General features: G+C 40.3%; 1 protein-coding gene across 7 annotated transcripts in view; it reads left to right on the top strand.

Moving 5' to 3' along the window:
• The window catches only part of LOC149925516 (uncharacterized), a 60,990-nt gene extending 47,543 nt beyond the window's left edge, over nucleotides 1-13,447 (top strand). For 4 of the 7 annotated variants that reach the window (XM_090160754.1, XM_090160756.1, XM_090160755.1 and 1 more), the window contains exons 7-17: nucleotides 1,982-4,206; nucleotides 4,648-4,909; nucleotides 6,417-6,685; nucleotides 8,009-8,112; nucleotides 8,175-8,295; nucleotides 8,668-8,794; nucleotides 8,860-9,023; nucleotides 9,092-9,148; nucleotides 9,224-9,301; nucleotides 11,724-11,792; nucleotides 12,744-13,447. In XM_090160754.1, coding sequence (XP_090016880.1) covers nucleotides 1,982-4,206; nucleotides 4,648-4,909; nucleotides 6,417-6,685; nucleotides 8,009-8,112; nucleotides 8,175-8,295; nucleotides 8,668-8,794; nucleotides 8,860-9,023; nucleotides 9,092-9,148; nucleotides 9,224-9,301; nucleotides 11,724-11,792; nucleotides 12,744-12,788 — 3,521 coding nt within the window. In that variant the 3' untranslated portion in view covers nucleotides 12,789-13,447. Of the gene's footprint in view, nucleotides 1-1,981; nucleotides 4,207-4,647; nucleotides 4,910-6,416; nucleotides 6,686-8,008; nucleotides 8,113-8,174; nucleotides 8,296-8,667; nucleotides 8,795-8,859; nucleotides 9,024-9,078; nucleotides 9,149-9,223; nucleotides 9,302-11,723; nucleotides 11,793-12,743 lie in introns of those variants that run through there. The other 3 variants (XM_090160757.1, XR_016476977.1, XR_016476978.1) reach the window with 3 other exon arrangements.
• The last annotated feature ends 14,397 nt before the right edge of the window (nucleotides 13,448-27,844 follow it).

The raw sequence follows: 27,844 nt of genomic DNA, 5'->3' as shown, positions 1-27,844 counted from the left end.
CGGTGGTGATGGCGCGAAGGGGTAAATGTTTCTCCCCCCCCCCCCCTTTTGAAAATTTGGAAAAAAATTACGTAGAAAATATCAAAAACAATTCGGCGGCGGGAGCAAAATTTATCGGCTGCGGCGTCGCCGGCGCGCCGAAAAGTAAATGACTTGGCGGCGGCAGTTCGGCACTAGAGAAAAGAGAAAATATCGGTGGCGGCGTCGTTGGATCGGCGGCGCTAGTGGTAGAATAAATAGAGATCCAAATCCGCCTTTCAGGACCTACCGTTTCGCGGGACAGTATAGACGCATTCACATATTGCCTACAGGAAAATATGCAAAAGGGGCGAAATCCATCCGAGGTACCTTCCTATTAAATAATGTTTGAGGTAGATGGCGACACTATAAAGTTTATGAAAAATAAACTTTTTTAAGAAGTTATTAATTAATTACTAAATTATAGTACTTTAAATTCTTTTAAAAATATATAATTTTTGTAATTTAAATTAACAATTAATTAACACTCTCCGACCTACATAGCTGCACTATAATACGATTTTAAACTATCCAATCTTGGAGGAGAGAAGTATTCTGGAGTGGAAAAGTCGGGTGCCACCCGCGGCTTTGTAAAATTCCCATCATGCTCTTTTTGGTCGGACGTCATCAAGCCAGAATGATGGCAGATAAAGCTGACGTCCGACCAAAAACCGGTTTAACCGGGGTAGTCTGGGTAATTCTAACAGGAATAGGCGGGAAAGGACGTTCTTATTACCGCTATGGGATTTTCCACTTCAGAATACTTCCCTCCTCCAAGATCCAATCAGGGAAGAGAATTTGGTATTTTAAATCTCGACAAAACCATTCTCGACTAAAAACTGAAAACTTTCAACCAATCGTTGAAAATCAAAATTATGACGTCATGCTGCTATCAGAGCGCCATCTACTAACAAATAACGCCATCACCACGTTACCTCGGATGAACATTATTCCTTTAAAGTCGTCTTTGCCCCTTAAAAATTGTAAATCGATCTATTTGTTGAGTTGGAGAGTTAGGCCTAGTAAATGAACTTAATCACATCGTGCTGGCGGCATCTATCGTGTTATTGGAAAAATAAACCTTAATATATTTTGCAAAAGTGTCTGCTTATAGAAACATATGGCGCCAACACGATTGGATAAAGTTGAAACTTAAGCCTAATTCTCCTACTCAAATAAAATGTGTCCCGCGAATCCCAGATTTGTTTGGATCTCTATTTATTCCTAGGAGGATTTAAGTAAACCTGGAGTAGTCGTCTCCCGTTTTAGGCGGGGCAGTAAAAAATTTACGGACATAACAAGTATCGCCATCTATCGTAGAACCTTTACACTTTTAATCGGCTTTTCGTCTGCTAGTTTTTCTATTCGCGTATTTCTAGTCCCGTCTTTTTAGTAGGAATAGACAATGAATTTTAATATTCGAAAACTAGCAGATGAATGTTTTAAAAACATGTAGAAAAGGTGGCGCTAAACTCGTATGTCTGCGATTCTGGCTCGCGCTGCGTTGCCGTAGAGAGAGAGAGGGGAGCTTGTAGTGGGGGAATACACTTTTCTATTCCAGGGTACCGAGTTTTCATATTCCTAGTTTTCATATTCCTAGTTTATTCTACCTAGGAGCAACAAACACAACACCCCACACAAGGAGAACGCAACCCGTCAAAAGTCGTGGATTTTCTTGTGTACGTTTTTCATTGGCTAAACGGTTTAGCGCCTGCTGCCGTCGGAAGGGGGAAATTCGGAAATTGTCTTCCCCCGCCCGTAAAACGTTCAGGGTAAAGGCTCGTGACGCTCGTTCAATGAAATTCGTACACAACCCTTCGTTAGCGTGTTTATAGGCTAGCTGCGTTCTCCTTGTGTTTGTTGCTCCTAGATTCTACCCATAAATCACTCGTTGCTCCAATTTTTGATATTCTAGATATTCTTAACGCATCGATAGTGCGTGACATCTTGTTAATGATTTCAGACAACAACAACTGCGCCAAATGCAACAAAAGGTCGTCGTCTCTGGAGTGCGGTAGCGAACATCGAAACGGCTCACCCGAAGCGCGCGGAGAGATATCATCACCCAATAAGGACAACGGCGGCGGCTTTTACAGCGGCGAGTCCAACCGATCTTTGCTGGCCACGGAGACGGTGTTCGAGAAGGAGAGCGTCCGCAGCGAGCCCTTCGAATGGGACATTCTGATGAGCAAACTGGCCAGTATCTCCGACGAGGGAGAGTCCGTCGACGAGAGCGCCACCAACGAGCGAGTCTTCCCGGGGAAAAAGCGGAGCGACCCCAAACGGGAAGAGGTCAACTTCCCCCGCGAATCTTCCAACGAGAACGACTCCGAAACTTCCGAACAAGACGCGGCTTCCGACCAGAGGGGTTCCCGCGACAAAACCAGTAGCGATTCCGGTTATAACTCGGGTCGTTCCAGAGCCGATCAAAGCAACGAAGATTTAGAAGGCGGCGAGGAAGAGGCGGCGGACGACGAAGCCAAACAAGGGGCTTCCGGCTCCGGAAACGGAGACAACCGTTTCAAAAACAACGCCTATTTGTCTCCAAGGAGCAGCTTCATTTACCCCATGATCGAGGAGGAAACGACCCAAGAGCTGACCGAGGACGCTTCGGCGGACGACGACAATATCCACGTCGAAATATGCGAATACTACGCGGAACAGGGAGAGGCCGGCGAGGACGACATGTTGTCCATCATCCTGGAATCCGACAGCGAGGACGACGGGGAAGGACCTCATCTGGAAGGCTACTTCAATTCGGTCAACGTTGAAAACGGCGGCGAAAAGTCCGATTTAAACGATAAGGTGATCAACGACGAAACGGAACCCAACAGCAATTCGGAGTCGAGATCGCGACTCAACAATCTCTCGAAAACGGATCATTTCGGGGAAGCACTTGCCTTGGTCATGAAGGAGGAAAACCTGAGTTTGATCGAGCAAACGTCTTCCAGCACGGACGACGTCATCACGACGATAGACAACGATACTTTTAATTTCAGCGACAACATCATCGCCCGCGTCATAGGCAAGGACATCGACCCCGTCGTGGACGACGAGGGAATTTGCGAGGAGACGTGCCACGCCGAAAACGCGGAACGCCTCAAGCAGCGAGCTCTGCCCTCTCCCGGAGGGTCGGACTCCACCATTTCGACGGCCGAAGTCGAGGACAGCTCCAAAAGCGGAAGCGCCAAAACGGCCAGCGAAACGAAGAGCGAAGAAAGTGGAGCCAGAGCCGTCGTGGGCGGCAGTGGCGAGGGCCCCCGCGACAAAATGTCTTCCGATTCGGGCAACTCCAATTTGACGGACGAGGCCAGTTGCGACTCCGACGTTTCCGGTTCCGACGAGCCCGTCCTGAGTTTGTCGGACGAAAGGAAAGACGACAGCTCCGACGAGACTCCGGGACAAATCGACGAAGACTCGGCGCCGGAAGACTCCTTCGAGTCCCTGAACAACTCCGAGGAGGCCGTCGCCTTCGTGGAAGGATGTTTGGAGGAAATCGACAGTTTCGTGCGGCTGGAGTCCCCCGTCACGCGGGGGAAGGAGAAACCGCCCAAGAGCGTGGCTTCCAAGATAGAATCCAAACTGGAAAAGTACGTCCAGAGCCTAATCGAGTTCGTGGTCAAGCGAGTGTCCGACGAGTACGGAGAACGTGAGACCGCCGCGGAGTTGAACTTTTGCTGTCTCGAAGAGGGAAATAATTGCGGCAGCCCCTGCAATAATAAGCGCGAAGATAACGAGAGCTCGGACTGCTCGTCGGGAGACAACGAAGACGCGCCGCTCAACAGAGAGACGATAGACGATGACCCCGGCGAGATCTGCTCCAGCCAAGAAGAAGAAGAATACGAGGAGCGGGAAGAAGAAAGCGAAGACTCGTCTACCTGCTCGTCCAAGTTGCAAGCGGCCAACAAATCGTCGGGGGACAGCGATCGATGCCGCCAGCTCGAAACCGAAAGCGCCTCTTCCAAAGAAATCTTCAGGCTGCGCTGCGAAAACTCGGCCTTGAGGAGCCAAATTAATCTCAGCTTATCTACCAGCGACAGCTCTATGAGCGAGGGCGACGCCAACCCAAAACCGGCCGCCGATACTCCCAAAAAACGAGACGCCAAAACCGCGTCCAACGAAAGCCGACACGTACAAACCGAATTGGCCGGCGCCAAAATCATCGAGAAACTTCAGGAACTGGAGACGGTAATGCTCGTCATTAATAGCGTTTTCCATTTGATTGCTCGAGATTCGCTCCGAATATGTCTTTGACGTCATAGATCTCGCCCCAATCGATTAGAGTAAAACCGAAAATGGAACATTCCATTAAAATATTCCAGCGCTTTGTTGTTTTTCGTCTGCTAGTAATATGAATTTTCGTCTTGGTCGGCCATTTTGACAAAAAATCCAAAAACATTTCTCCGATCTCGATCTCGATCCGTTGATCTGTCGAAATCGGCAGATCGGTTTTGGGCGATCTCGGAGCACCCGAGAGCGGGAAATGGAACACGCGAAACTTGATCGGAGCAGATCCGAGCACGCGAATGGAACGTAAAATGTTGATCAGAGCAATCTAGAGCGCTCGAGAGCAGTCAAATGGAAAACGCTAATAGTATGTATATCGTATTAAATGCTTTCTTTGAGTAGGCCGTTTTGGAAATGCAAGAAGTAAAGGAACAACATATGAAGGTGGCCTGCGGGGTGGCGGAACAATTGGAAGAGTTAAAATCGGAAGAACAGCAATGGGCCAGTAAGGAGATTCGCTACCAAGACGAGATAGCGGCCTGGAAACAGAACGTTGAGTTGCAGAATGCCATGTTGCGACAATTAAGGGAGGACTTGGAGTGCACGCAGAAAACTTTACAAGTTAAAGAGCGATGCGTCAGGGATTTGCAAGAACAAATCGGAGGTAATTATTATACGCCTAACAGGCGACCATTACGTACAAAGTTCAACCAAGAATATGGGCCCGCGGAAATCCTAAAACCCAACATCCCGTACTTTATTATTTTGAAGCCCGTAGATTTTTTCCTGGCACTTACGCCCAAATGTTTACGTTTTGTGATTAAAACGCGAACGATGGTACCAACGGTTAATGTTATACACCCATATTCTTGGTACGAAATAATTTAAGCAACTAAACTTGTTTTTATAAAAATTCTATACCGTAAAAAAACCTCATTTTATCCCTTAGATTTTACTTTTTCGAGATTAAGTACCGCGTTAAAAGCATATTGTTAGAAAATTTTATGAATATTAAATTCCTTTATTCGAATTGGAAACGAATTTAACCAAAAGTATATAATATTTTCTCGCGAAAGAAGTGTCCGTCTAGGCTATAAAAATCAAATTGCGAAAGGATCACGGGTAAACAGTCACCGCCTCTATTATTAGTTCGTGTAGGCTAGGAGCAACAAACACAAGGAGAACGCAGCCAGCCTTTTAACACACTAACGCCGTGTTGTGTACAAATTTCATTGGACGAACCTTTACGCTGAATGTTTTACAGGCGGGGAGGAAGACAATATCCGAATTTTCCCCTTCCGACGGCAGCAGGCGCTAAATCCCCGAGTTCTTCGGTTTCCCCTTCCATAAAAACTTGTTGAGGTTAACGGTAATAGTTAGTGTAGGGAGCTGTTGGCTCGAGTGGCATGAAGGGCTTGCCACCACCCTCATACGCATTGTAGCCCGGCCACCTGGATTAATGGCTTTAAAAGTCGCTTGATGACTTAGGCCTAAGGGTGTGCCTTGGGTATTAGCCTAGCTGATTATTAAAGCGTCTAAACAATGAAAACTGTACACGAGAAAATGCACGGCTTTTGACGGGTTGCGTTCTCCTTGTGTGAGGTGCTATGTTGGTTGCTCCTTGGTGTAGGGAGCTGTTGGCTCACGTGGCATGAAGGACTTTCCACCACCCTCCTACGCACTGTAACCCGGCCACCTGTATTAATGGCTTTAAAAGTCGCTAGATGACTTAGGGTATTAGCCTAGCTGATTATTTAATATTTCTTTATTTTGAAATAATTAAGATTAATCATCTTATCTCGACGAAATTTATATTTAAAACGATCCCGATAAAAATCAAATTTTAAACCTTAGTACTATTTCTATACGTGAACTGCCACTGGCGCTAATATACGCTACCATAAGTGTATAATATTTTTACATAAGTGTGACACTTCCTATTCTTCATATGCTAAAGTTTTACTGAGAGCTATTCACGAGACAGACTGCATTACGGGCTTCGTCGCCATTTTGCGTCCGCTCGCTCCCGCCTCACACGTAGCCTTTGACAGCGCCTCGCTAGGGGGAGATTTTCTTCTTGTGATGACGTCACTCCGTTACTAGCTCTCAGTAAAATATTCCCCAAACTTATGGAATAATATTATAGACTTATGACGCTATTAAAAATTCAGATCTGCAAGCGGAGGTTTCCATTCCGTTGGTTGAGATCCGCCTTAGCGACCAATGCGCGCAAACGGATCACGATGACGATGTCATCGAATACATCGACAAACTGCGAGAGGCCAACAAAAACTACAAGCAAGAACTGAAGAATAAAGACGCCATCATCCAAGAAGTGAAGCGGGAAACGCAGGGGACGATGGCCCATTTGCTGTCGCTCAAATCGGAGGCGTCGGACAAGATCTTGAAAGAGACCCGCGAATGGCAGGGACTCGTCAAAGTAAGTCTTTTCTAATTAGGCGTCATCGGCGGTCTAAACAAAGAATATAAAGCCCCAGGAATGGAAGGATTGATATTATTAGCCGCGTGTTTTGGCTGAGCTAGAAACTTCCAGCAAAGCAAATCAGAGTAACCGGTTTACCGGAAACGGTTAACGCAACACGGTCTCTCTTTAAAAACGAGAGGCGCAAAAGTTCCACTAGACGGAGCTACAGCTTCCATTCCTGGGGCTTTATATTCTTTGGTCTAAAGGCTGCTTCACGCGGCCAGTGTTTTCCTGATTTTCTCGTTTTAACGCCTCTTCTCGTTGTTCTGGCGCGCAGGAAAACGACTGTACATACGGACGTAATTTGCCGGTTTTTACCGCAGCGAGCGCGGCTGGTAAACAAGGGGTACGTTCAGTAACGCTCATCAAAAACATCGCTGAGTAATCGATGCCAACATTTTGTTACTGTACGATTTTTCACGTTTCCGATTTGACGTCACGATAGGCATCCGATGCTCATCAAAAAAACCATCTCGGCGAGAAGGTTTTTTTGATGACTTGACGTCAAACGCGTCGGTGTTAACATTTATAGCCGCCATCTTTAAAAACAGCGCTGACTAAAATAACACCGTTCAGTAACTTCCTACGTCACTATGACGATGAGCGGTCATCAAGCAAACATCAAGTAAAAACCGATTTTTCCCAGATTCGCGTTACTGAACGTACCCGAGAAAACGGAGATCCTATTCTTTGAGGCGCGTTGGGCTCGACCAGTCAGCGAGCGTTATGCCGTCACGTGATAGACGCAAAAATTCGTTAGCCAAAAAAAAAGGTTTTTTTATTTTCCGTCTGAAATACACCCTTTTGTAACAGGGCGGCTCTTAAAAGTATTTATACCAATGTACATAATCAACTTGATATATAAAAACTATACTTTTTTGTTATTAATATTTTTTACAATGACAATATTGAGAATACTAAAATATATATAGAAACAAAAAAAAATATTTTGACTAGCCACTGACTGAGGATTGCTGAAATTATTTTTGGTTGCCAGTCACTGTTAAAGACTTTCAAAATGGGTCCTTATATCACGTGACAACGTAACGCTCGCTGATTGGATGAGCTCAAAGTGCTTAAATTAACCGGGAAAATAAAGTAGCGATATTTCAACATTTTTTTTTCGTTTTCTCGTTGATCGGCCGCGCTGGCGGCGGTAAAATACGGCAAATTATGTCCGCGTGTACAGTGCGAAATAGCAACGGGAAAAGGCGGTAAAACGAGAAAATCAAGAAAACACAGCCCGTGCGAACCAGCTTTAACAGTGTCGTTTCTTAGGAGAAGGACATGGAAATAAAGCATTTGCGAGGCGAACTCCTCCACCTCTCGGAACTGGTAGAAGTGAAGGGAGTCGTCATTAGTCAACAAATACAAAACATCAAGTCAGTACTTGTAGGCAAATACTCGACCAATCCCGACTAATTGAAAAAATATCCTCTCGCAGATCTCTTTTGGGAGACTTGAGTCGTTGCGAAGCCGAACTAAGGACTAAAAGCAAGTTGTTACAGCAATTGCAAGCGCAATATCAACAGAGGACTATGATGCAACGAGCCAGCCAAACTGAGGTATACCAAACTCCGGAACGAGGGGTAAGACACTCTAGAACTCAGGTGTACATTTGCTATTGGAACTCTTATGAACTCCCCTGAACTCCCGCGAACTCTCGCGAACTCCCACCGAACTCTCGAGAACTCCCGCGAACTCACCCTTGAACTCACCCTTGAACTCACCCTTGAACTCACCCTTGAACTCACCCTTGAACTCACCCTTGAACTCACCCTTGAACTCACCCTTGAACTCACCCTTGAACTCACCCTTGAACTCTGCAGAGTTCGAACTCCCGGTGTACACAAAAACCATAAGTGTCTTACCCCTCGCTCCGGAAACCAGTCGTCAAATTGGCAAACCGGTAATACTGTCGGGTTTGGTTGTTTTAGGAAGAGAAATTGCTGTCGGTGGGAGAGCAGTGCGTCAAAGAACAACATCAACAAACAATCAGTCAACAATCCGAACGAATACAGAAACTGGAAGAAGAAATTCGAAAATTTTCGAAACACTGTTCTGGTAAGATAGATATAACTTTCAAACTGGAACGTGAGTACGTGACCCTCAATGGTACGTGATTATAGGTTTGCCGGACAACCGCGTCTCCTGCAAAGAATCCAAGTCGACGATCGCCAACCAGAACGGGGACATGAACCACAACGGTCATCACAGCGCCGACGAAACGAACAAGTCGGATTCCTCCTCTTCCTACAACGGTAACTACGAGGACGAGTTCTGGGCTCACGAAGTAGGTTCATTTATTCATCGTCTATTCTCAACGAATGAAACCGAATGTTAAATAGACTCTTCTCGTAGAAGGAAAGTTGCGCCAAGGAACAAGTCGAATTGCTCACCAAAAAATCTAACAAAGAAGTGAGACATTTTGTTTTTCCGAAAATAGCTATTATAACGAAAGAAAATCAAACTTAACATTAATTCGATTTCTAGTTACCTTTCATCCGGGCTGCCAGAGAAAAACCTTTGCCCATGCCGTTCAAGAACGGTAAAATCTTATTTTTACAACAGGTATGATATTTTCTCGCATCTAGATTAAGTCTTCATTTTGTAACCGCCTCGAAGGCATATTCCGCGTTTTTAGTTCCACATGATATGTATATACAGGGTGGAAGCTTCAGCCGTGGTCCAGCCTCGGTACTTCTCCTAGTACACCAGAGTGCTGCGGGTCGAACACTTCTACAGGAGCTGGTATTCCACAAATATACCAATGGGATAATTATAAGCGCATCTTTATCTAATCGCCCGATAAAGCATTTGGAAGTAGCGCTTCTAATTATCCCATTGGTCTAATTTTAGACTAGGAAAAGTACCGAGGCTGGACCATGGCTGAGGCTTCCAATTCTCCCATTGGTCTATTTTTGGCCTACCAGCGCCTGTAGAAGTGTTCCACCCGCAGTACTCTGGTGTACTAGGAGAAGTTGTGATGTGTTATGTTGGCGTCCACATTAGCAACACCTTCCATATCTTTTTAATGGAGTGACATAACAATGACGTTTTCTCTAGGAATAATGATTAGGATTTTCTCTATACAACTGTGTGCGCAACCAAGTTCCGCTGGTTAAAAGTAGTTAGCGGCTATTCGTCAGCTCTTTTCATCCGACCCCCCTTAAAAACTTTTTAAACAATACGCACTCTTATAACTTTGGATCCGTTTGACTTTTAAATTTCGATTCTTTATTACTGCTATACCTCTACATTGTGGGAAAGTTTCAGCTGCGTCAGATAAATAGGGGGCGCAACATCCCCCCTTTTCCGATTTCGGGTGTTGATTAACGCACTCTAATTATTACTTAAAAATTTAATTTCTTTTTTAAATTACGTATTTACGTAATCTCTAATGGTGTGCTATATTTCGATGCCCTAGAAAAATTAGGGGCCCTTGGGCGCCGCAAAAACTATATATATATACAGGGTGGAAGCCTCAGCCGTGGTCCAGCCTCGGTACTTCTCCTAGTACACCAGAGTGCTGCGGGTGGCACACTTCTACAGGCGCTGCTTCGGACATTTAATCCGTTATTTAATTGTCAGTTAACTAATTTTGGTAAGAACAAAGTTACGCACTTGGTTTCCGCGATAGCAGATAATGATTTAAAACTGAAAATGAAAATAATCCTAAATTCTATCTGGATAGTTAAATAACGGATTAAATGGGCGAACCAGCGCCTGTAGAAGTGTTCCACCCGCAACACTCTGGTGTACTAGGAGAAGTACCGAGGCTGGACCACGGCTGAGGCTTCCATCCTGTATATATACTGTATATACATTACCGCTGGCGTTCGTTTTTGCCTTACGCAGAGTATGAAAGTTACCAAAAAATTTCCCGGAGAATGGGTTATTCATAGATTACTTTCTATTGGATTTGACTCATTTGAGATCAGTGGCGCCGATCTCATGGGGGCGGCGGGGCCGAAGCCCCCATTGGGAAAAATCAATGGGAATTGCCCCCCCCCCCTTAAATTTTTATGCATTTGCATTTAACTACATCATGCATTCATTGTTTATTATTCTGAAAATAACTATCAATTATGAAATAACTATTTCGATTAAAAGTTTAAAAAAATTTAAATTTGATACGTTTTTGCATTTTGAAAACACGTACGTGTTTTCCCAGATCCCCGCACACTCAAATTCTGCCCACTCCTGAAAAATCCTGAAATGACGTCCAGCTTAACAGTTTCAGCTACTTCTTTTTTCTTAATTTCTACAAATTATAAATTTTAATTTTAATTTTTTAATTTTAATTTTTTTTCTCGAGCTTAATGCTACTTCATTGGCACGCGCGTTTCGCACGTGGACTTATATTTCCAAAATCCATATTGACTCGAGTTCGTGGTCTCAATATTCAATAACTATAGCTAAATGAGGTAGATAAAACATTTACACGTGACCTCCCGTATTTTATAGAAACACCTATTCAGGATTGTTTTGAATTTAGCCTTTATTTTAACTTACTAAAATACTCACTCCTTAGATAGGTTTAGTCACTATTCTAACTTTCAAGGACTCTGCAGCTAGCTAGGAGCAACAAACACAGCACCCCACACAAGGAGAACGCAACTCGTCGAAAGTCGTTGATTTTCTCGCGTACATTTCTCATTGGCTAGACGCTTTAGCGCTTGCTGCCGTCGGAAGGGGAAAAATTGGAAATTGTCTTCCCACCGCCCGTAAAACGTTCAGCGAAAGATTCGTCCAATGAAATTTGTACACATCACTGCGTTAGCGTGTTTAAAGGCTAGCTGCGTTCTTATTGTATTTGTTGCTCCTAGCTGCTACGCGTTTGCTCTTTAACGCAACCACACCTTGCACGGGTTAACTGGCTATTAAAACTTTCTAAAGTTCAACAGCTAACCAACAGTATTTCGTTACCTATCGATCGTTTCTAATAAAATAAACATATCAATGTTTTCCAAAACTTTTTTTGCCATTTTAGGATTTGGAAAATAGAAGAAAAGAAATTCTAAAAACGGAAATGAAACTCAGGAGGATCCAAGCTAAAATGGTGCGTTCGCTAATATAGCCTCGTGTTCTCTTTGCTCCATTATCCTAGTAAGGGGGAAGACCCTCCGGTACGACCTTAGGCAGAGTGGCCAGATGTGTGGTTAACCCGCCCGATTGGGTTCCTTTTCAAAGCGCTTTGCGGGGAAAAATACTTGGGCGATATTTTCGGATTATAGAATAATTATTATTATTATTTAATTTATTTATTTATTTAAATAATTATTTTATTAATTATTAAAATGTTTAAATCGGAGGGAAATTTGAATGAAAACGAGGATAAAAATTACGCGTGGCTACCCTAATGTTAGAACGCAATTCTGCTAAAACCCAGGGCCGTAGCTAGGGTCTAGGGGCCCCAAACATATCATTTTTCTTTTAGTATTATTCTAGTACATTTGGTGGCGCCAAATTTTCATTCGTCCCGGGCGCAATTTTTGTTAGCTACGGCCCGGCTAAAAACAATTACACTTGTTTTGTTTTTTTTATTGTTTATATATAGAAATTATTGGACCGAAAATTCGCGCTTCCATAAAATTTTAAACTCTATTTTATTAAAATTTGGCTATAACATTTTAAACTCTTATTTTATTACAATTTGGCTATAACATTTTAAACTCTATTATTTGAAAATTTGGCTATAAAATTTGTTTTTTTTTTGAAAAATTTGGCTATAATTGTTTTTTTTATATCGCAACGACCGTATTTGCCCCGATAGGAGGCGCAATATAAAACATTGTAGTAAAATATTCTACAATTCTGGATAATCCAAATATGAATTAAAATTTAATCTACGTTCCCACTGGAAGTTTTTCCAAACCAATAAAAAACAGCTTTTTAATAGTGTTAAAATTGGCCGTTTTAGGCCATTATTTTTTAAAAGTGTGCCATTTTGGGAAACCTGAATTCATTCTCGCTACAACGAATAAATTTCTAATAAATCACTTTTGAATAGGCAGACGAAATAAAGAAAAGTCGATCGCCGTTAAAAGCAACGTAGAACCGATAAAAACCACTCAGACGTTTCTAACGAGTTCTACCCGTAACCACAAAGAACTCGGTAGTTTCTAACAAAATTCTAATGAAGAAAAACAACTTGAAGAATCCATCTCGTACATTCGAAAAAAAGTTGGCCATTCCCCAATTTCCCCTTCCCTTATTTTGTCGACCTTTTAATCTGTACCATATAGCCATACCCCCGTGTATTTTTTGTAAAAAATATTTTACCATTCTTTACGATTAAATAGGATAAGAACATTAATTAGAAAAATCTCTAAAAAGGAGTAGATTGTAACTATGTACATAATTAACAAAAAAAAACGATATAGCGAAATTTAAAAAAAAAAACAATTTATAGCTTTAACAAAGGAAACAATTATCGTGGGAGATCTTATAATTCGTTATTTAACCCCGCTATTGCAAATTTTAATTTTTAAAAACCAAATGACGAAAGGTATCTCAATTTAAACGTTTTGAAATTGAATAACGACAAAATTCCAAACTCCCAGCCCGCATTATATGCCTACATCAGTATTTTAAAACTTTTTCATTCGTAATTAATATCTTATTAACATATATCTCTGTATTGAGTAGTTTTAATAATTATGTATATTTACGAAAACCAACTGTGTGTCGAATTCCTACTTTTTCTGTGATAAGGCGTGAAATATGTAAATAAATAATGTTAGATAAAAAAACCATTCAGAGTTTTTGCACGCGAATCTTAAGGTGTGAATTGCTTTTTAGCAAAGTGGTATTCATAGAAATGACCTAAGGTAAGTATAAACTGGTTAGCCATTACGCGAAAATTATACTTTTGGGTGGTTAAATCTTTTAAACACTTAAAATTGAATTGAAAATTATGAGTTTGACAAATGATGAAACATTCAAACATCCTTTCAGGACTCCAGGGGTTATTAAAAGTTCTGTCTGGGAAATTTCCGTATTCCATATTTTTGCAGGATAAGATTTGTTATTTGATACTCCATTGAAATGGTTATTACTGGGCCCACATACAGTGTAGCCGATGCCGCCATATTCCACATAACTCTCCAAGAATTAGGCTTAGAAGGGCCAGGGATATCTTAATCGAAAGGAAATATCACGCCTTCGGTTGCCCGTTATGAATTTTGGAGATTGGGGGCCCATGCACAAGCAGCTGGTCATTTGTCCATTTTAGTGCAAATTCATCGCCATTGAAACGTATGTTGAACTTCCCGCCTCTTTGATAGATTCCAGTTGTTACCCCAGCGCTCCAAGCGACGGAAAATCGCTTTTACCGTCACTTGTTATACAAGGTGACGGTTATTTTATGTCGCGTACTTTCGGCAGTCATTTGTTAAAGGGAATATAACCTCTGGTATTTCTGTCGCCCTCCGAGGGTTCCAATATTGTCCGCTGCCTCCCATGGCTTTTCACACTTGCGGCGCTGATAATCGCTGATTGTGAAGGGAATAAAGAAAATTGATGGGGTCTTCCATAAAGAACGCGTTGGAGGTTCTATTCCCTTTAAAGAGGAGACGGGCACCATCCAATGTGGGATTCTGGAGAGGATAAATGGGATACCTTCGATTCCTGAATTTCCAGCTGAATGGGGGTGCCATTCTATATCTGTGTAAGGATGAACTCACAGGTAACTGGTTAAGGTCAGAGTTCGACAACAACGAATTAATTGTTTCTTGAGGGCACGAGGCTCTTAGTAATGAAAGCCAGTGAACTCCCGAAGCTATTCAAAGTGACATTCCGCACCAAAAAAGTTTGGACAAAGGATCTCTCCAAAGCCGAAACTCGACTGGATCAGGGTATCTTTAAAATACTTTATGATCCAAGTACAGCGAAGGCTGTAGAGCAAGGGGCAGTGGTTGACCCCACTCCTGGAACCTTTAACGAGCCTGTATATGTAAGTATAGTTGACTGATGTGCCGTATGAGGGCGCTATAATAGAGAGCATTGGTAAAAATAGACACAGTAGCCCCGCCAAGAATTTTCTGCACATAGGCCCAGCCTGATTTAGAGGCCCCATCTATAATGTTTATTTCAAAAATTTCCGGACTTTTAACGATTGTTTTTAAATTTTGACATGATTTCTAAAAGTTTCCCCTGCAATGGATTTTTTTAAAGGCATTTTAATCAAGGAATGACATTCGTCGATTAGATTTTTCCGAGGGGCAGGTCACTTCCATTTTGGCTGCGTCTTAATCATAGTAAAATGATTAAATCAGGGTAATCGTGATTAAATCAGGGTGATCGTCATTAAATGAGGGTAATCAAGATTAAATCAGGGTAATCAAGATTAAAAAATCTAATCTAGATTTAATCAATCTGATGTTTGTTCTTGTTAATTAAACACTCTCTATTGAAGCTATAAGATTTATTTCATGATGATGATGGTTTTTACATATGAAGTTTTAAGTAAGAGTACCGAACATGTCGGCAGCCGGTAGACCACTGTTTAGGTGGTCATAAAACTAGAGCTCCCTCAGCTTCCCCACCCAGTGGCGCCCCCTGGCTATTATAGTTCATAACATCACCTCTTTTTTAAATAGACTGATTATAGTATATTTTAACTACATTAACGATTAAACATTTCAGTTCGTAAATTAAGTCTTTTAATTGATTTACGTCTTCGACTGGATCTTCGTACGTGTGGTCTGTGTCTACTCGACTGAGGCTCTTTGTCGAAATCTTGTCTAATAAGTATCCTTGATCGGGCTCCTTCTGATGATGTGGCTACACTAGGAATAGAGATGCTTGTGGTAGGCTGTTGCTCTGGTCTCGAGTCTTGTCGTGGTAATAAGATAGGATTGCGACTCGGTGATCGACTTGATGATGATTTGCTACTCCAGCTTGGAGATTCATTGTCAGGACTCAGGATCGGTGGTTGCTGATGACTCAGGATCGGTGGTTGTTGATGACTCAGGATCGGTGGTTGTTGATGACTCAGGATCGGTGGTTGCTGATGACTCAGGATCGGTGGTTGTTGATGACTCAGGATCGGTGGTTGTTGATGACTCTGGATCGGTGGTTGTTGATGACTCTGGATCGGTGGTTGTTGATGACTCTGGATCGGTGGTTGTTGATGACTCTGGATCGGTGGTTGTTGATGACTCTGGATCGGTGGTTGTTGATGACTCTGGATCGGTGGTTGTTGATGACTCTGGATCGGTGGTTGTTGATGACTCTGGATCGGTGGTTGTTGATGACTCTGGATCGGTGGTTGTTGATGACTCTGGATCGGTGGTTGTTGATGACTCTGGATCGGTGGTTGTTGATGACTCTGGATCAGTGGTTGTAATACTGATCTGTACCCTGCATCTGGATTTGGATTCATTTTACTGGCTCCAGTTGTTGATGTCTCAGACACGGTTGGTTTTAATAACTTCTCACTCCTTAGTCTCAATTGGTTCTGATGTTTTCTAATAATACCTCTCCCAATATCAATCCCATACATCATATTTCCGATAGATTTTTTACAGTTCCCTCTAACCAATTTTCTCCCTTACCATAGGTTTTTACAAAGACTTTTTGATTAGGATGAAACTTATAGGTAACATCACTAATTTTGACTAATGGTTTTATCGCTATTATTATTTACTTCTAGCATTTCAATTATAGGTTTATCGATGTTGATATTCTCATTACCTCTCTCCTCTTTAAAGTTCGTTGGATGGACCATGTCAAGTTTGGTGCGGATTTCTCTTCCAAACATGATTTCCGCTGGAGATTTACCACTAATTTGCGGAGTGCAGCGATAGTTTATGAGAAATCTTGCTAGTCTTACGTCGAGAGATCCATTTGAGACTTTTTTTAAACCTTCGTCAATTACATCAATGGCAGAGTTAGAAGTACCATCTATTTTTTTTAATGATGTCTTCACGGTACGCACCACTAGAGCATAGCGCCGAACCAATTTTCAACGGCGGCGGCGGGAACGATAATTAGTTCGGCGGCGGCGTGGCGCGCCGATTTTCAGAAAATAATCGGCGGCGTTGAAAAAAATCGGTGGCGGCGGCGCCTAAGGGGAAAAACTGCCACCCCCCCTCAGAAATAGCGCCAGCCTTTTAATAGACCGCTAGAACTTAAATTGTTAAACACATTTAAAAAATACATGTTTAATAGAATGTATTTTATTAAAATAGGAACCACTTGTTTCCAAAACAAAGAAGAGGTAACTTTGGTTACATACTATCATATGTAACTTATTTAATCATAAGTGTGCCTGAATGAATTTTTTCATAATGATAACTTGTTGCAAGGATATGACGTTATTGACGTCACTTCCCAGTCGATGACGGTTTTATCATCATCAAAACTAGTTCTCGCGTAGGGGGGAAGGAAGTTAAAACCAGTTTTACGCGACGTTAGTGCTGTATTTTCTTTGGTGGCTGTCAAAGACTATATAAAGTTACGCGTAGCTTTATATAGTCTTTGGTGGCTGTGAAACAAGGTCTCATTTAAATTTTTAATACAGATATGTTAAACAGAGGCACACTTATGAGTAACTATGTCACATATGATACTATTAAACTAAAACATTTACGCTAGTAATAACAATACTGTACTAATTTACTACCATTTCACTAGTATTATTATCTATACACTCTTTTTAGAAACTTTATCTGGGCGCCGCCATTATCGTACAGACAACCAACGAGCCAGCCCTCTACCGCATAAATTTCATCCCCCCAAATCCGGTTTTTCCCCGCGCATTTAAGTCTATTATCACAAATTATTTTACCTTTGTATCAAAGGAATTTTTAAAATGTAATAGAATAGTTATTGCTGAATGCAGCCAATGCAGCTGATACGTTTCTGTACTTATTTCATTTCTCTCTCTCCTATCCCAGCTATCTGCTGCAGAAAATCTTGGTGCGCGCGGTGCAGTGGTGCCAGATCTTTTGGAAATTATTAATTATTTTTAATTTTATAACGCTAGTACGGTGCACCCAACAGCCTCCGAATCGGGTCCATTAAGTTGGCCCGCGACTTCATCGAATCTAGTAGTTAAATACCCTATCATGTTGCACCCATATTGCACCATTTTGCACCGTTAATGCCGAATTTTGCACCGCAACAGTTTAGTAGCAATTAAAATAATTAAGTTTCGCGGGCCAAGCTAATGCAACCCGCGAGTTTTTGGTTATTACACATTAAACGAGCCTATCTTATTGCACCCAAAATGCACTAAAATGCACCACCAACGTTTTAATTTTGCACCATGTGGTTCTCGGGATATTTAAATTTCAATTATCGCGGGCCAAGTTAATGCAGCCCGCGACTTCTGGTTTTTTTAATGTTTCACTAACCTATCATGTTTCACCCATAATGCACCATAAGGCACCACAAAAATTTTAATTTTGCACCATACGGTTCTCGAGATATTCAAATTTTAAAATTTTGGGAAATTTGAAATTTAATAGCTCGCGGGCCAAGTTAATGCAGCCCGCGACTTCTGCATTTTTAATGTTTCACTAACCTATCATGTTGCACCCATAATGCACCATAAGGCACCACAAAAATTTTAATTTTGCACCATACGGCTCTCGAGATATTCAAATTTTAAAATTTTGGGAAATTTTAAATTTAATAGCTCGCGGGCCAAGTTAATGCAGCCCGCGACTTCTGCATTTTTAATGTTTCACTAACCTATCATGTTGCACCCATAATGCACCATAAGGCACCACAAAAATTTTAATTTTGCACCATACGGTTCTCGAGATATTCAAATTTTAAAATTTTAATTTTGCACCATACGGTTCTCGAGTTATTCAAATTTTAAAATTTTAATTTTGCACCATACGGTTCTCGAGTTATTCAAATTTTATTAAATAAAATTTTTATAACATTAAGGACTTCATTTAGTATAAAATAAATTTTATAATCTTAAAAAAACTCGACGTTTTAATTATCTAAATTCTAAAACCATGGATTGTAGGTTTCATCATCAATATGAAATAAGAGGCAGTTTAACTATGAATAAAAAAGCATTTACTCTATAACTGAAAATTATACATCATTATATGCTAACAAACCTCCAATTGTAAGTTATGTTGTTTAATGTGTACGTTATCCTAGGAATGGATAATATATTTGATTAAAAATTGGGGACAACGAAAAATTACACAAGAAAAATATTTATTTTTTAAAACTTATCAAGGTATATAAGTTTTTTTTATAAATATATAGTATCTTCAATATGGATTATATATAGATAAAATATATCCGGTAATATTTAATATTTAAAAATATATATTATAAGTAAACAAAAAATAAAAATAAAACTTTCTGAATGAACGCTATAGTTGTAATCTCAACATTATATATACCTAATTGTTTGTGAATGTACGAATGACGTTTATGCAGATATTTTATTGGTCACAGAGTATAGCTAGGTCGCGGATTATATTAAAAATTATATGGAATAGTAGAAGAGTTGGGCCGTAATGTTTTCTCGACCACTGCAATTTTCTTTTTTCTTTTTTAAGTCATCGTATAGCTCCCATTTATCGTTCATTCTGAATGCGTAGCACATATAATGCCCTACTATCTTGTTTTCATTAGGGCCTACAAAACCAATTACTCCGCGAAGGTTAAATTGTTTCTCAAAAATTCTTAGGTTTGTAGGTATGTCCTTTAAATTTATTTGTATATCCGTTTCGCAATTTAATCGTGCAGAAAAATTGGTCGGCTCTACGAAGAAATGGTTACTTGGTCTACTTAAATTAATCTTTCGAACCGTTTTGCAATGAAGACATTCGACTAAAGAACTGTCATTAAATGTTTCCTCTATAATCGTAGATATTTTAGATATGTTTGAAGTAGAACACTCTACAGTTAAAACTTGTCTATTTTTGTACAGTTCCTTTGTTGAACAATCCGCATTCGTACAAATATTTTCATCTGAAAAACAACTTTCGTTTCGTAGAAGTATTTTTGTTAACTCGGACGCGGATATTTCGCAAGATAATTTAACCATTGTAAACCTATCGTAGGGCTTGACTACATTCACCTCATACACGTCTCGTAGGATGGAGGCTCTTTGTTTGTACACATGTGAAGATATTCCTTTTTGTACCATTGTTTTTGCAAACTTTAAAAATGGAATATCGGAATTCTCTATACATTGTTTAATGACATCGCTATCGCAAAAGGCTACGCAAATCAATTGGGCCAAACTATCGTAAGCGCAAGTGTTGCTGATAGAAATGATTTCTTTTTTTATTTTAACTGATTGCAAGTCGTGCCTACTGCTGTTCTTCAGAAGTCCTATCGGAATTAGGGCTCCCGTAGATTTGCTCCAATCCGTTCTACTCAGTTCACTGTGAGGTTCTAAGTATGAAGACCTGGGACGTTTATTAGGTGGCGAGATTCCCTGTTTCCTCCAGTTTTCTTTTTCTGATTGTTCTGACAAATTATTTTGATCCCATTTGGACTTTTTTACGCATAGTTTGCAAATTCTCTTTTCTCCAAAACCCTCTTCTTCGCCCTCCAAGGGGTAACTGCAGCCTTCAATTATATGTACAGCTACCTATACGACACACAGAATCGATAAAATTAATAAAATGTTGCTTAAAGGCCTAGGTTTGCTTCTGCCTGTTCCCCTTAAATTAACTTACCTGAAAAGCAAATACCCTGGTGGTAGGCCAACCGCTGAACATGTTGGCCCAACACCAGGGTATTTGCTTTTCAGGCAAGTTATTTTAAAGGGGGACAGGCAGAATAAAACCTAGGCCTTTAAGGGGCCACTGTGCGCAACAAAATGTCGCGGCATCTTGTTTACTACGTGGCGGTTAAATTTGAAAAGTCCCCCCCCCCCCAATGCGACCAACTTAAAAGTGTTTTAATATGTTTGCATTTACCTTGCAATAAATACATGTGTGTGCTCCTGTAGGGTAATTCCCCATCGCGCAAACTAAGCAGTTTTCGTCCACTTTTTTCTCAGCTTCTTCGTTGTTAATTGTATTTTCATTTGCTGTTAAGTTTCATAAAACTACGATTACGATATATTGCTTTTATCGGTATTTCGATTTGCTACTTCATATAAATAGTTAATACTTAATATTAAAATAGTTTACTAATTTTGAGGTTAAATATTTAAGTGGTTATGTAATAACCTGAGTTCTTTTCGAGGGCTGCTATTCTTTCTACGGTTGCCAAACAGTTTTCGCAAACATTTTTCTCGGGATTCGAGTCCCTTATTAGAGAGAGAGGCGCCTAAACGTTTTAATTATTGAAATAATTAATAATCACTAAAACCGCAAAGAAGAGAAAATAAGTTTTAATTTTTTTTTACCTCACAATAGAAACAAATAGCAGTTGAGCTAGGGGTTAGCGTTGTATTATCTGTACTAAGTTTGGCTATAACGACAAATACAATGCCCCATAATAAATTAACTATAGTATCATAACCGGAAACAATAATATTTACCACTAAGATTGGTTTGATATTTTTTTTAGGTGTTAACGTTGTATTCTCAATACTTGGTGTGGCTGTAACGACAGATTAAAATGCCTCAGAATAAAGTAACTATAGTATCAAAATAAAAATTTAAAATATTTACCTGTAAGATTTGTTTTGGCTGCAATTAATTTGGATTGCCCCTCGTTTGCCAAAATGTGTGTTTCTATGAAATCGTCTATTCTTAATGGTAATTTGCGATGGGCAAACACCCTATTTTTTACATCATTGAAACTGCTTTCAACGGCCGCGCTACTCCCTATATTAGAGGCTGATGGGAAATGTGGTTTCATAATTGCCGTCCACAAAGGAATTAGGCGAGATAATTTTTTTATATCTTTGACTAGATTTGGCAGAACTTGTTGGTTTCCTCGATCACCAACTTGATCTGAACGCTCCAGTTCGGCTACACAATCGCTTACTATCCTTCTTATCCATCCTTGAAATGGCGACAGTAAGTCGGGCTCATCTATAGCTCTTGAGTAATACTCCGATTCCAATGGTTCTTCATTTTCCAACATGTCCTCCCAAGACTTCTCATTTAAGCCAGTGGCTATACGGCGAATTAACCAATGTTTACGAATTTCACATATAGTTGGCCTAGTGGAAGCCGCGTTATTTCCCTCTGTTTTACTAAGACAAACGGTGATTATAGCCTTTAATATATGTTCCAAGTCTCGCACGCTTTCACATTGCCTGTCCCAGCGCTCGCAAGTAAAATTGCCTTGTTCTTCGGATGACGTTTTTAAGACTTGGAAATTGAGTCATTTCTTTTATTACATGAGCCACGTCACATCTAATGTAACACGGCGGCTTTTCTGGAACATCCGACGACGCAACGGGGAACAGAATCTTCCAACATTTAACGAGGTACTCGTTTAATGAAAACTCCTTCGCGAAGGCTTTCGTCACAGCGTAAAGTAAGGCCAAAGACATGTCGGTGACTACTTCATTGGGAGCGACTGCACCTGTTCTCAGCCAAGCAGAAAGCCAACAGTAAATGGATTCTGAATCGTGGCTCTCGGAAAGCATGTGGCACACAGGGTACTGTGAACTGGAAGATGACTCTAAGACGGTAATTTCGTAGAGAAAAATATGACCGCTTTTTTCTCCCCACGGTCTTATTAATCTCTTCACCAATCCTCCTGTTGCGTCGATGGATACTTTGGCATTGCCCGAGTTGTTTTTTAAATACGCTCGGTATAAATGGATTTGGGATGACGACCAATAAAAGACCCGGAATTTAAAATGAGCAATATGTCTTATCACGTCGCGGAATGGGTGTTTGACCATCATTTTCAAAATGGCCTCCACGGGATTAGAATGCAATTGTTTTCCTCTTAATTCTTGATGTTTCGCGACTCTTAAAACATTAGGTGAAAACAAGTTGCTGGGCTCTGGATCTCCGAATTCCATTTGTTTTTGCGCCTGAAGTTTTCGCACCATGCTCGGCGCCATACCAGTGTCCACCATACGTTTTACTAAATCCGACCTGGCTTCGCCGGAAAGATTTCTTTTTAAGCCACGCGTATGGGGTTCAGTATAAGGTCCTTTATATTCGCAAATTATTTCAACTTCCGCGTTAGCGCACGGTTCGGTTTCAATGACTCCGGTAAAAACTGAGGCACATTCTTTGCAGGTACCTCTAATTTTTGAATAATAATTCGCCCTTTTGGCAATAGTTGCGCGTTTAAAAACTAAAGTGCAACCTAGGCGAGTATGTTCGTAAAAACGTCCATATATTATATTTGACCAAGAACCTGGCTTGAAAATGTGTCTTTGGTTTTTTTGTGTTTTGCCGTAAGTAACTATTTCGGGGGTCATTTTCGCGTACTCCTCCGGAGATAAAGTTATCTTGAATTGACTAAAACGGGTATCATCATTTACCTCATTTCCCGTGGAGCCACCAGTTGACATTTTGGATGAGTCTTCAGTTTCATCACCACCTTTATCTTCATCACTTTTATCCGAATCAATTTCAGGATCCGAACCACCTCTAGAATTCGAAATATCAAGCACATCCCACACATTGTACCGGTTTTTTTTTACAATTGTATAAAGCGCACCTGATGAAAACGCACCTTCCAACTCTCCGCTTATTTCTTTCCAAATTTTGAAAGATTTACCGGTTACAAAGTTACGATAATAAATATCATTTTTATGCTCTTTTAAGGATATCTTTAGCCGTTCAATAAGCTCAATATTTTTTTGTCTCCTACCCGCCATATTTGCTAACCTTATGGTTATCCTAATTCCAACATTCGCGACTACCCATATAGAGAAGCGAGTGATTTCAACAAATACACAGTTCCGAATGGCTAAAAAGTGACCACAGCATTACGAGCCTCGTGACGACCTTTGAAACTCAATAAGGTTCGAAATATTCCACACCCCCTTCGTGTAAAAGAACGCCATAGTCGTTCCTCAAAATTTAAGTCTATAATTGCTCTGTAGGTAGGAAAACTGTAGCAGTTTGCTTTGAAAATTTACCCTTCGTGTTTCCCCCTCGTTTAAGATCGTAGTCTTGTAAGCCGACGACCTTTCGTCCCTTTGTTGACACCAACCCGCTAAAATCTATTTTTATTTTGTTTTTGTTATTGTATGGAGCATCTGCTGTTGGAAATTAAAAAACCAAAAATAAATATCTATATAATAAAACTCTAAGGCCTTTTCGTTTCGCCCGGTGGTTTTCTCCCTCGCCCCTGAAAAGCGAGGCCCCGCTGACGGTGCGGTCTGCGGATCGGACTGGGGATTTGCGGACAACGATATCCCGTTCTCTTTCTGTCTCTGATTTTTCTACCCCAACCGGCACAAAGTCCATACCGCTTAAAGAACGGAGGGACACCACAAATAGGTGTTAAAGAAGGGGGGTGGCGACCACGTGCCACAACATCCGGGTGCTATCGACGAAGAAGCGAGAAGCGGGAAATTTCCGTTAAAACATCGGAAAACAATTTGCAACGCGCACGGTACAGCCATGCAACATAGTTTGGGTACTATCAACGAAGAAACGAAACGTATTCGTTAGCCTGGTTAAGTCGGCCCACTTTCAGGGGCTCCCTGCTAACGCTCAGAGAGAGGCGAACGAAAAGGTTCGCGCACATGATGCAAAACGTTTCCGATACAACGAGCGAAAGTTGCTTGGATATGCAGAAAAGAAAAGAAGTGGGGAGGACGCAAAGTCACCCGAAAACGACGCAAATCGTCTCCTTGCTAACGAGCAAAAGCGGCTAAAACACCAGCAACCCAGTTTTACCAACATTCAGTGCGTCGGCAGACATTTATTTGCCGAGCCTTTACTCAACATCTAGGGACACCAGCCACCCAGTTTCACCAGGGAGGTCTCCAGGGAGGTCTCCAGGGAGGTCTCCAGGGAGGTCGCAAAGTCACCCGAAAACGGCGCTAACCGACTCCGTGCTAACGAGAAAAAGTAGCTAACCTTACCCTGTATAAACGGCCGGGCTGGAAGAGCGTGGAGCTTTTCTTCCCGGCGCGAAAGCGCCATCACTTCCCATCCTTCTAAAAATAAAGAATCATTGGGCAAACGAAGACCGCACGGTATAAAGTTCAAGGTGGTTTCTCGGTTACATTAATTATTATTTTTTTAATAAAACGATGAAATGGATTTACGTGGGTGTACGGGCAAGCTGTAAGGATCCGCAACTAAACATTTTTAAATGTGGTTTAAAGAGGTTCATCAAGGTTCATGGCGCTTCTTATATGAAGGCACTTATATTTTAATTGGTACACGTTTATTTTTTTAGGGTATATCCTTTATCTCGATAGGTTACTTTATTTTCCCCTCTTATTCTGGCGTTTGGGGAGAGGGACAAATCAGCCATTGGATACAGGGGTTTAAAGGGGTAGGGGGTCTTGCGGGGGTGAAAAAGGGCACCACGGAAATTATCGCGTGGGAAAAGGGGGGAGAGGCTTGTTGGGGTGGTTCTACTATAGATTTTGGGACGAGGAAGATACGAGTTCTTGACCAATACAACAAATAACTTTATATGATTAATTAATGCACATAGAAACAAACAACTAGCTGAAGGCCTGCCCGTAGGGCGGGCTTCTTGGCTAGTTATGTTATATTTTTCTTTTAAACTCGTATTTTGTTTTGCGGACCTCCAAACGGAATCGCTTCACCGACTTCGGACCTTTGATTTTTTAGAGCTATCCCCTGTTTTGGAAATTTGAACTTTAACCCCCCCCCCCCCCGACTCTAGGCGTGAGAACTTTTTTGTTTTTAGAGTCGCGCAGAAGACTCAATAATATTCTGTATTTTTTGTTAGTAGTGGTTTGACTGTCGAGACAGACAGATGTATGCTCCATTTGGTCATTAAACGTTTTGTATTTTATCCAATTTTAAATCGAAGTTATTTCCCGACATAAATATTAATTTGGGTTTACTATTTCTACGTTTCTCAACATCTGCATCGGCTTTGCCCTCTATAGGTTGCCCTCCGTATCATTTAGCTATAGAGTGTTAGAGACAGTTCGAACTTATATAGATACCTATAAGTTCTGCTCGGCTTCTTTTTTATTTAATTACATTGAATTTATCGATTATCTATAAACATATCTTTGGTTCTCTACGCCAAAATCTTTTAGTATAGGGCAAAGGCAACATCCACGGAAAAATGAAATCCCCCTACAGTCGCAAATGGCACTACTCACTAGGCGGGAATGGATAGCTGGTAATTATCACCGGGGCGCTAAAAGGCTTCGATGCGCTCCTCTATTTTCAAAACGTTACTTTATCTGGGCTAAGGAATTTCAGCACATATATTCCTAAATTGGTTAATTGGTTTTGTGCTTAAAGCTGCAATAACATAGAACGGACTTCACTTAAATCAGCTAGGCTAATACCCAAGGCACCACCTTAGGCCTAAGTCATCAAGCGACTTTTGAAGCCTTTTAATTCAGGTGGCCGGGTTCGAAGATCAGCTGTACAATAAAATTAAACCTTCCTTGTTTAACAATGAAATAACGCATTCTACTGTAATATTGGTCGAATTAAATTGTTGAAAAACTAATTTTAAGAAATGTTTTATATTTCGCTAAAAAATTAAAAAAATAATATGTATTTTCAAAAAACCACATATTTAGCGGTATTTAGTAGTTCATATAAAAATAAATATTTTTCTTCTTTACTTTTATACTTCGTTTTCCCCAATTTTTAATCAAATATATTAGCTTAAGCGAACGTACACATTTATCATTATAAGTTACAATTGCAAGTGTTATTGGCATATAATAATAATTTGATACGATAAATGATAAGTGGGAGCTACACGATGACTTAAAAATAAAAGAGAAAATTACAGTGGTCGAGAAAACATTACTGCCCAACTCTTCTACTATTCCATATAATTTTTAATATAATCCGCGACCTAGCTATACTCAGCGACCAATAAAATATCTGCATAAACGTCATTCGTACATTCACAAACAATTAGGTGTATAGAATATTGAGATTATAACTATAGCGTTCATTCTGAAAGTTTTATTTTTATTTTTTGTTTACTTATAATATATATTTTTAAATATTAAATATTACAGGATATATTTTATCTATATATATAATCCATATTGAAGATACTATATATTTATAAAAAAAACTTATATACCTTGATAAGTTTTAAAAAATAAATATTTTTCTTGTGTAATTTTTCGTTGTCCCCAATTTTTAATCAAATATATTATCCATTCCTAGGATAACGTACACATTAAACAACATAACTTACAATTGGAGGTTTGTTAGCATATAATGATGTATAATTTTCAGTTATAGAGTAAATGCTTTTTTATTCATAGTTAAACTGCATCTTATTTCATATTGATGATGAAACCTACAATCCATGGTTTTAGAATTTAGATAATTAAAACGTCGAGTTTTTTTAAGATTATAAAATTTATTTTATACTAAATTAAGTCCTTAATGTTATAAAAATTTTATTTAATAAAATTTGAATAACTCGAGAACCGTATGGTGCAAAATTAAAATTTTTGTGGTGCCTTATGGTGCATTATGGGTGCAACATGATAGGCTAGTGAAACATTAAAAATGCAGAAGTCGCGGGCTGCATTAACTTGGCCCGCGAGCTATTAAATTTCAAATTTCCCAAAATTTTAAAATTTGAATATCTCGAGAACCGTATGGTGCAAAATTAAAATTTTTGTGGTGCCTTATGGTGCATTATGGGTGCAACATGATAGGTTAGTGAAACATTAAAAATGCAGAAGTCGCGGGCTGCATTAACTTGGCCCGCGAGCTATTAAATTTCAAATTTCCCAAAATTTTAAAATTTGAATATCTCGAGAACCGTATGGTGCAAAATTAAAATTTTTGTGGTGCCTTATGGTGCATTATGGGTGCAACATGATAGGTTAGTGAAACATTAAAAATGCAGAAGTCGCGGGCTGCATTAACTTGGCCCGCGAGCTATTAAATTTCAAATTTCCCAAAATTTTAAAATTTGAATATCTCGAGAACCGTATGGTGCAAAATTAAAATTTTTGTGGTGCCTTATGGTGCATTATGGGTGCAACATGATAGGTTAGTGAAACATTAAAAATGCAGAAGTCGCGGGCTGCATTAA

Source organism: Leiobunum rupestre, chromosome 10 (genome assembly GCF_980474605.1).
Source record: "Leiobunum rupestre chromosome 10, qqLeiRupe1.1.hap1, whole genome shotgun sequence".
Taxonomy (NCBI): Eukaryota; Metazoa; Arthropoda; class Arachnida; order Opiliones; family Sclerosomatidae; genus Leiobunum; species Leiobunum rupestre.
The sequence above is the reverse complement of the archived record's forward strand: the minus strand, read 5'-3'. Positions and strand labels throughout refer to the sequence as shown.